Source organism: Empidonax traillii, unplaced genomic scaffold (assembly GCF_003031625.1).
Source record: "Empidonax traillii isolate 1590-97213 ecotype Southwest subspecies unplaced genomic scaffold, ASM303162v1 scaffold2122:size37269, whole genome shotgun sequence".
Lineage (NCBI taxonomy): Eukaryota > Metazoa > Chordata > Aves > Passeriformes > Tyrannidae > Empidonax > Empidonax traillii.
In genome coordinates, this window is record NW_020957315.1 from 27,139 (window position 1) to 37,014 (window position 9,876).

Below are 9,876 nucleotides of genomic sequence, written 5' to 3' on the forward strand. Positions count from 1 at the left end.
GCTGGTCTTCAGTGGCCTGGGGGGCAATCCCTTCCCTGTGCTAACCCAGACTGGGTTTCCCAACATCCCTGAGAATTGGTGGGAATTTTCCTCCCAAGGCATCACATACTTTGGGGTCTGCACTGCTCAAAGAGCACCTGAGAGAGGGATAAAGGTTCCCTTCCTGCTCACCTCACCCAGCTGCAAAGGACTCTCTAAATCCCTGCCTGTGGCAAATCCAGGTTGGGATGATCCCATGCTCCTCACCGCTCCCCTAAGGCTGGCCTTTCTCCCCTTTCCCTTGCAGGGTTTTCTGCTCCTAACTGGACCCTTCACCCCAAGGGGATGCCAAACCAGTCCCAGCACCTGCTGCCCCCTCCAGCTGGAGGGCACTGGGTTTTGTATTTCACGGACACGGTGGCTCCTTTTCCACGGGGAACTGCCCATGGAAAGCGTTCTGTCTCTCGTCCTGTTGTTGTGTCCTGATGATGATGATGATGATTTTTATTTCCTTTTCTTCCTCTTTCTCTTGCTCTTGTCCTGTGGCCATTTCTTCCCACACCCCTCCCCCATCCCCCTTTTCCCTTCCCTGGATTTCCCCACTGAAGTACGATGGCTTTATAACCCGCAGTGGCTCTTTACAGAACTCCACATTTCCCCTCCTTCTCACGAGGGCACTTTGCAGCTGCATGAAATCACCACCTTCGTGATCACCCGCCGTTTTGGTGTTTTTGGGGGAGAGCAGAAGTGGCAGGGGGTGGGCAATGGCTTGGCCTTGTTGCTTGACCAGAGCAGGGGGTCGTTCCCCCCAGGATCCCCCTTTCCCCAGCTCGGGGCTCGGCTGAATCCTCGTGTTTTCATGGCTTTCCTTTAGACTTGTACATATGCCCGAGGCTGGGGGCAGATGATGTGCAGTGCCCTCGTGCCTGTGAATTTTGTTCACCCCCAGGCAGCCTGGGTACAGATGTGTCTGTTTGTGTCAGGATTTATGTGTCATGGTTTCTCCTAAATGGGCTCTGTGCTGTGTTTGCCCCTTCCTCTGCTCCCTGTTCCCTGTGAGCCTCTCCCTCTGCTCAGTCCCCCACTTTTGCTGGCATGAAAGTCTTCCCCCAGAGGAGCAAGCACAGAACATGCAGGCTGATGTGCATGCTGAGGAAAAGCTTGTGGCAGTTCTCCAGAGGGTTTTACAGGAGATATGGGATCTGCAGCCACGATGCTGGTGGGAGAGATTGGGACTGGCTGCGTTCCAGAGCTCTGCACGCTGTGAACCCTCTCCCAGGTGAGCCTGGAAAGCCATGAGGATGGGAGAGAAGTGTCTCCAACTCCAGCTGCAAGAGGCACCTCTTGTTACAAGGCTTATTTGGAAGGCAGCACATGGAGGGTTGTGGAGGCTCCAGGTCCTTGGTGAGGATGTGCCAACGGAGGACTCCTGAAACCCCAGAGAGCATCAGCTCCACCTTAGCACGGTGTCAAGAGCAGGTCTGGCACAGCAGACCCCAGCCACTTCCACAGCTTTGAGAGCAGAAAATGCCAGCGTGGAGCGACCTCCTGCCAGAGAAATGAGTGTGGCATCCCTGTGGTGAGCCAGTCTCCTCTGCAGGAGCACGAGCTGTCCCGGCCAGGACATCTCCTGCGAGAAGGGAGGTGAGGTCAGCTGCAAAGGTGCTGTGTGATTCTGGGCTCTGACACCCTCACACCTCAGCCCTGCTGCAAAAACCTGGCCCCAAAAGCAAGCTGTTAACACACAAAGGTCTCAGTCCCTTTAACAGGGAAGAGCTGCCTGCGAGGTAAAGCACGTGTGACCTTGTGCGTCCTTCCTCCTCCTCCTCCCTTCCTCACCCCGAAGAAGGTTTGTCCTCCCTCGTTGCCAGGACAAGGACAGCAGGACGTGGCTGCAGCTCTGGCTGGAGGCAGGGAGAGGAGATTGGCATTTTGAGGTGGCAGGTGCTGGTCCTTTCCTCCTGCCCCCGCTCTGCTGAGCTGTGCACTGAGGCTCGTACGGAGCGAAGCACCGAAACCGGCCACGGCAGAGGCTTTGTCCAGGAGCTGCACTGGTGAGCTCGCTTTCAGAGCGCTAAGATTGTCTGCCCTAAGCCAAAGTCAGAACGGAAACGGCTGCAGGAGGTTTGCTGCTCTCCCAGCCCACCGCACGAGCCGTGCTGGCTCCCTTGTCCAGGGCTGTGCTGTTACTCCCACCCTCATCCGAGACCTCCCGCCCTCTCCTTCCTCTTGCCTGGCCACATCTCCACGCGCCGTGACCGTCTTCTGCAGCTCTGGCTCCCTGAACGCTTGAAGAAACTCCAGCCCAAAATCCAGGAGCGAAAGGGCTCCTCCAGGCACCGGGAGAATGTGAGATCCTGGCCTGGTTTTTGCCGGTCCCAGCAGAGGGAGGTGTGAAATGCGAACGAATGCTGCCACGGTGTGGCCGGAGCCGAGCTAGCCGGGCTGGCAGGAGACGGGGACACGGCCAGGTTTGTGTCAGCATCCCCCGGGCACTTCGGGACCTGGAGGTGAAGGCAGGGCAGGGCAGGGAAAAGGGCAGCCCACGGTGCATCTCTGTGGGTTGTGCCCTAATGCCGAGGCGGGCAGTGGGATGGGGGTCCCTTTGCTGGGTCCCTTTGCTGGGTGTCTTTGCTGCCTCCTGGGCAGAGGAGCTGTTTGTGGGGACAGCTCCCGGGCTCCAGAGCCTGGTCCTGCCCCCCAACCCTATGGCTGCAGAAACACAGCTAAAGAAATAAAATCAAACTCATCCTCTCCTTTGGGGTAATTCAGTTTTGCCTCTGGGCTTTGTGCTCTGGGCCTCCTTTGGTAGAGAAGGAGCGATACGACCTGAGGAGGAGGGAGTGCCCAAAGAAATGCTCTTGTCTTCATCCTCTTTCCAGCTCTCCCTGTGTTGCTGGCAAGTAGTTTCCTCCTGCCCTGCCTTCTGCCTGCATGGCTGTAACACCTCCCACCTGGCAATCATACCTCAGCTGGATGCTGTGTCTGAGCTGAACGGGCTTGCTTTTCCCACACCCCAAAACTCGCCACCTCCATCTCCCCCTTCCGCCTGAGCTGCTGGTGGAAACAGCAGGGAACTGGTAAAACCCTCCCACGTTCAACAGGCACTGGACCGGTGAGTCCTTCAGAGCCCTTTGGAAGGGAAGTAATGAACGTGTTTTAAGGCCATGGTCCCTGCCTGGCCCTGGAGGAGAAGAAACACCATCCCTGCCGTGAAGGCCCACGGAGTTTATATCCCCCAGGGCTCCTCTCTGCTCCCACTGAATAGGACCACTCACTCCTCACAAGCCACTCTGGGAATTTGGGTTCAGTGTTTTCTGTTGAGTCAATCTCAGACAGCTGAATTTCTCTCCTTCATCCCCTTTGCCTGCAGGGCCTTCACGCTCCCCTCGAGCTTAATTTTCTCCTGCAGCACAGGGGGAAAGAAACTTGTGGATCTGCTTTATTATTCCATAAATGTGGCTCTTCCAGCAGTTGTCTAGACTCTGCCCATGTCCATGTGACATTTCTGACGTGTGGGTGTGGTCACAATGTCTCTGGCATGAATAAATGCAGAAGGTGAGGTGGGATCTGCCACAGATGAGCTGCTCAGGGGTGTCACACGTGGAGGGCCTGTGCCCCTTGGGCACTCAGCTCACAAATCTGTCACCTCCAGGTGCCTGCTGCCCATCCAAGCTCCTGCACAGCCCCCCAGGGGTCCGATGGCAAGGGCAACTCGTGGACACCCAGCCATACCCAGTGTGCCAGTCCCTCTCCTGGTGGATATCCACCACCACCATCACCCTGTTTGAGCAGCTCTGCTCCTTTTTGTTCCCCAGGTACTAAAGAGGCTCTTCTTTAAACAGGAGATTTGATTTTTCAAGACACAGTGAAGTGGGGGTTTTCTGAAAAGATTCATAGGTCCTTCAGTCATCTACAGAAAGGCATTCTATGGACTTGAAAACTCCTGGAAAAGGGTTCTCTGTTTTCCCAACCTGCTGTTCCCACCAGCAGGGAAAAATCAGTTGCTCCTTCGGTGCAAGGGTACCCGGTGCCTGTGTTGTTGATGAAATTCAAGTGTTTCATCTCCCCAGAAGGACGGCCTGGGAGTTTGTTGTTCTTCTGTTTGTGAGAGACAGCAGGAAAGTAGTGAGATGTCTGCCCTCAGGAGTGGCCTCACAGAGATGTCACCTCCACAGCTGTGGCTGTGAAGGTCTGAGCTCATCACACCTGAGGAACTGAGCCCGTCACACCCCTCCTGGCCAGAGAAATGGCTCTGACTTTGGGCTGTCCTCCCTCCCTGTCCCCTCCTGTGCCTCTGTGTCCCCAGGGGCGAGCAGGGGACTGTTCACCCCCCGAGCCAACGTGTCTGTGCATGCCCAGGCAAGCTGCAGCTGTGCCCTGAGCGAGGAGGACCACGGCTACAGCAGGAGAGGAGATGGGAAGCGCCAGGAGCTGCGTGAACCCGTGTCCATCTGTCATTGCTCCCGCGGTCCCTTCGCTGTCGGTGTGCGACGCCTCCCACCCCATCCCGGCTGCAACCAGGCTCCCTCTGCCGCTTCCCTCTGGAGATCCCTCCCTTCTCTCCCTCAGCCCTGCCTGCCCAGCCAGAAGGTGCAGCCAGCTGCTCGGCACGGGCAGGTCCTGGGGACGGGCACGGATTTACAGTGCCTTGTGCTGGGAAGAGCCCGTTGCTGCGGGGCCGCCCTCCCGCTCCCGCTCTCCGGCTTCGTCTCACGAGGGAAATGCTGGGTGGGCAAATTGCCCCTGTCATCACAGGGAGCAAACCTGCAGCCCTGCTCAGCTGCCCTCTGCGACTCCTCTGCCAGAGGTGGGGATTTAAGGGGGTGTGGAGGTGTGGGTGCAGACTGTGAGCACCAGGGGTCTGTGAAAAGCTTCCTCCTGCTGGAGAGCCCGTTTTGATCAAGCTGGTGGGGGGGCAGAGGGTGTGTCTGTGTCTGAAGCCTCATGGACCTGCACCAAGCCCAAGCCAAAGCTGCTGCCTCCTGACATACGACCACTGAAGCCGCCAGACTGCCCTCTTGAGGGCTCCCACCGTTTTTTTGGAAGGATAATTTCATGCTCAAAACTAAATTTTGTTCCTTCTTCCACTGGGGACCAGTTCCCAGCTTCAGAATTGCTCCGATAACTTTGCAATTGCATTGATAGTTCCAAAGGGGAGCCCAGTCCCTTTACAGAACAGATGGAGACACATTTTCAGGACCATTCAACTTTACTGTAACTCTCTTTGTTATGACAGTTTCTTCTTCTCTAGCAGGAAGAGCAAAATTCGGCCAGCGCTCTTAAAAAACTGTATTCCTGAACTTAGTGGACAAACTTAGTGTAGGATCCAAGTGCTCCCAGGTCCAAAATGCCTTCCACACCCACCAGCTTCAGTGGCCCTGGGGATTTGGGCAGCTTGCAGGATCAGGCTTGCACAGCAGCAGCAGCAGCAGCAGCAGCAGTTTTATGATGGCAATATTTTTGCTGTGTCAATCTGCACTTGCACGTGCCTGCAATGCATGGCTCCTGCAATCCATCTGAAATCCACCCTCTGAGGGAGGTCTGAGCTCCAGCTTCTTCCATATGGCCCTGCCTGTTTTAGAGGGAATCAGGGGAGTGGGAGAAAGCTGAAGGGGCTGCTGCTTTAAAGCACTTGGTTCCAGAAGTAAAACAGAGCTCAGGAGAGGTCAAAACTGTCGTGATTTTAGCGCAGGTAACTCATGAAATATTCAAGCATTGTGATGCAAATCCACCTTTTTTCCTGCTATGCTGGGAATGAAGTAGACTGGAAACTCTTGGCCTCCACCCCTACAGGTGTTTGGCTGTGATGGAATTTTGAGCCATTGAATCACAGGGAAAAAAGGAAAAAAAAACAGATAGTGAGTTCCTAGCTGAGCAGTGGCAGCTTGTTTAGCAGTGAGAATCTCTCACTGCCTTATTTGTGTCCTACCTGGCCAGATTTTGGGAGGGAGGAGGGAGGGAGCACCTCAAAGGGAGGAAATCAGACCTATAAATCAGACCTATGAGCCTTGCCTGGAAAATCCCTGGTTTATCAGGAGCCAAGGCTATTCCTCCCTGCTGGGGGGGGGGGGGGAGAGTGGGTAAGACACCAGGGGCTTCTGTTGTATCCGTGGGCCAAAGCTTGCAGAAACTGCTCTGGGGCTGTGGAAAAGCAGGAACACGGTGCTGGGCTGGGGATCAGCTCCTGCCAGGCCTGTGCACAGGTCTCTGCAGGGCTGGTGCAGGAACCTGCCAGGGAAAATCCTTGGCAAAGTATTTTTCTTCCAAGGGCACCCCTAATACTTCAAAAACTGAAAGACTAAAGGCTGAAAAAGTTGACCTGAAAGAGCTTGTTGCTTTGTTTTCACGTGTTGGTTCTGAACCAGAAAGCAGGCAGACAGTATATCAGCTTGTTTCGGATTAAATCAAGTGTTTTGCTCCTACAGTAATTGCTAAGGGAGATCTCAAAATTTTCCAAGGGCAACAAAACGGCCTTAATCATCCGAGACATTAATGCTACTTGCTTCTGAGCCTGCTTTTTGGATTTTCCTCTCTGTGTGATCGTGGCATGGAATCATGTCTGAACAAAATACACTTTACAGTAGTCAGGAAACAGAAACAGAAGACGATGTTTCAGAACCTCCAGCATTGAAACGATGGCTTTGAAGCCAGTGAGATTCAATGCCAAATCCCTGCTTTGCTAGAGTTCTACAAAATAGGCAAATCCCCACAATTCCCAAGGTTGAATTCCCATGCTCTGCTGCCTTGAGATGCCTTTAAAAACCCTGGGCTCTGTGTGCTGTAAAGAGCTTGTGAGTAGTCTGCAGCTTTTCCAGAGTGCACACAATTCCCCAGGCAGTGGATGAGCAGCGAGATGACTTTCAGCCAGGACTCATTGCTTTTTAGATTGCATGTAGTTAGAAACATGAGTTCTGCCAGCTGCCCGGGGAATTTGATATTCAGTGCCAATTAATTTTTGTAATAGGAGCAGGGATTTGTTCCCTGGGCTCCCTTAGGCACCTTTGAAAAGTCTAAGACTCAAAGGTTGGTTTGGGTTCTTTGATTTCCTGGTGGCCTTCTCCTGAAGAGCAGCAGTGCCGCGATGAGGAAGGGGGCTGCTCTGGGGAGGGTGGCAGCTTTGGGGCAGGCAACTCCCAGACTTTCTGCTGCAGAGGTTTTCTAAACTCTTCAGATGTGGGTAAATTCCGCTGGGCTGGACGAGGCTCCAAGCCGTGGCTGCTCTCTGGCCCTCCTGCTCCCTCCTCCCTCCCCCTCAGCGCCTCCTCATGTCACTGTGCCTTCATTTGGTTTATGGAACGATGCCATGATTTAAGATTGTCTTTACTCTCACTTCGCATCACATACGACAGGTCCCGTGCGGAGGGGAGGGGGGAGCTTATTCTGTAGCTTTTTGTGTGATGCCAAGGTGGGTTTCCCGTGAGGAGCGAGGAGGTGGGGGCGGTGGCAGCGGGCTGAGCCGCTGTTGTGTTTGGTCCTACCAGTGCTTCAAGCGTGGTCAGAAATGTGGTTCTCCCCTACCTCCGAGCTCTCAATGCTGCTAAAACCTCTGCCATTCGTCCAATGTACTCCAGCCCCTCTCTCGGACTGACTCTGGCTCTGTTTGCAAGATATCCACATTGTTCTGAAGCATGCACCTCTTTCTGTATAGTTCCAATCTTCTGATTTTATGGAATACTTATGCCTGTTTGCATTACAGTCAAAATAAAAAAGTGAACTAAAACCTAGAGGGCCTCGTTCTTCTCTTATCCCTGGGTTTTCAGCACGGAAAGGCCTCTGCTGATCCCTTGGCCTTGTTCTGCTCTGCCACCTGTAATGCCAGAGCACTATAAATAGCTCGCTGGCGTCAATCAGCAATACCCGTTTACCTGCCAGACACAAACACCTCCTTGGAAGGCTGCTTGAGTCACAGCACTCCATGTTTCATATCATTTAGACCATGTCCTTGGGGAAAATGGCACAGTCAAGCAAGGAGGGCTGTTTGTGCACAGTCCAGGGCAATTTTGGTGCTGGAGCCTCTGGAATGCAGCAGCAGCAGCAGTGCTCCAGGCAGGACCAGAGGGACCTGGGAATGGCAGGATGGGAATGAGGCAGAAGTATGGACATGGCTTCTCCCATGGGAAGGCAGCACGCTGTTCCAAGGGGGAACCTTCCAGTACTAGAAGGGGGCTTATAAAAAATATGGAGAGCAACTTTTTACATGGATAGATAGTAATAGGGCAAGGGGGAATGGCTTTCCACTGCCAGAGGGCAGGGTTAGAGGGGATACTGGGAAGGAATCCTTCCCTGTGAGGGCGAGGAGGAGCTGGCCCGAGGGGAACATGGCTGCATGTTACCTCAGCACGGCAGCAGTGCCACCTCAGGGACTGCAGTGGTGTTACCTCAGACAGCATCAGTGCCACCTCAGACATGGCAGTGATGTGACCGCAGACTCTGATGGTGCCACCTGAGGCACAGCAGCTGTGTCACCTCAGGCAGGGCAGCAGTGCCACCTCAGACATCACCACGGCAGTGGTGCTGCTGCCCAAACTTGCCAGACACAGCAGCAGGCCCCACGGTGCCACCTCACGCACCACGCTGGTGTTACCTCAGTCCCCACAGATGTGCTACCACAGGCACAATGGTGGCATCACCTCAGGGGTCAGTGCAGACAGTGAGGTGGCTTTATCTGAAGTGTTAGTGCAGACACCTGAGACGACGTTACCTCAGGTACAACTGCAGACACTGAAGGGGCATTACCTCAGGGGTCAGTGCAGACACTGAGGTGATGTTACTTCAGGTGTCAGTGCACACACTGAATTAGCATCACCTGAAGTGTCATTGCAGATATGGAGGTGACAATATCTCAGGGGTCAGTGCAGACATGGAGGTGGTGTGACCTCAGGTGCCACCACACACATGGCAGCAGAACGCCCTCAGCCAAGGCCTCCCCTCTGCCCCCCCATGCCCTGTTAGCCCCAGGCCCTGCCACCCCCAGCTCCTGCAGCCTCCCCCGGTGCCTTGCTGAGTGTGGGGGAACGGGGGTCCCATGTCCCCACTGCCCCTGGGGCTGGGAATTTTGCAGACCCACCTAAACCCCACCATGTCCCTGCCCAGGAGAGTGCGTGTGGCACTTGTGATCACAGACTGGTCCAGGCTGGAAGGGACCACAGTGGGTCATCTGGTCCCACTTCCCTGCTCAAGCAGGGCCATCGTAGAGCACATGGCACAGGATTGTGTCCAGACACTCCTGGAATATCTGCAATGAGGGAGACTCCACACGTTCCCTGGGCAATCTGTTCCAGTGCTCGGTCACTACGCAGTGAATAAGTTCATCCTCATGTTCAGGCAGAACTTCCTGGGCAGCAGTTTCTGCCCACTGCTTCTCATCCTTGCAGTTGGCACAACCGAGCAGAGCCCGGATCCATCTTCTTAGAGAATTACAGGATACACATTAATGAGGCCTTCTCTTGGAATTCCCCTTTAGATATTGATACACACTGATGAGGCACCTCCCCTTAATGAGGTCCCCCTTGCAATATTTATACAGATTGATAAGGTCCCCTCTGGGCACTCCCCTTTAGGTATTGATCCACATCAGCGAGGTCCCCTTCTGGCACCTCCTTTTTGATGTTTATACACATTGACAAGGTCCCCTCTTGGAAGCCCCCTTTTGATATTCACACACCTTGATGAGGTCTCTATTTATACATTTATACACATTGATGAGGCTTCCTTTTAGATATTCACACACATTTATGAGGACTCTATTTACACATTTACACGCAGAGCTGAGGTGCCCCTTTAGCCATTTACACACTGATAAGGTCTCTACTAGACGTCCACACACCCTGACGAGGTCCCCCTTCAGACATTCACAGTCCCTGACGAGGGCCCTATTAGACATTTACACACATC

At 54.1% G+C, this 9,876-nt stretch overlaps 1 protein-coding gene and 1 long non-coding RNA gene across 2 annotated transcripts in view; both read left to right on the forward strand.

Moving 5' to 3' along the window:
• NOS1 (nitric oxide synthase 1) overlaps nt 1-493 on the forward strand; it is a 21,808-nt gene extending 21,315 nt beyond the window's left edge. Inside the window, exon 26 of the mRNA XM_027909431.1 lies at nt 287-493. Coding sequence (XP_027765232.1) covers nt 287-302 — 16 coding nt within the window. The 3' untranslated portion in view covers nt 303-493. The remainder of the gene's footprint in view (nt 1-286) is intronic.
• A 1,954-nt stretch (nt 494-2,447) lies between these two features.
• Nucleotides 2,448-9,432, forward strand: LOC114071587. Its single transcript, XR_003574060.1, has 4 exons — nt 2,448-3,059; nt 3,719-3,725; nt 4,627-4,632; nt 9,421-9,432. It is a non-coding gene; the product is annotated as an uncharacterized LOC114071587 (long non-coding RNA).
• Nucleotides 9,433-9,876: the final 444 nt, after the last annotated feature.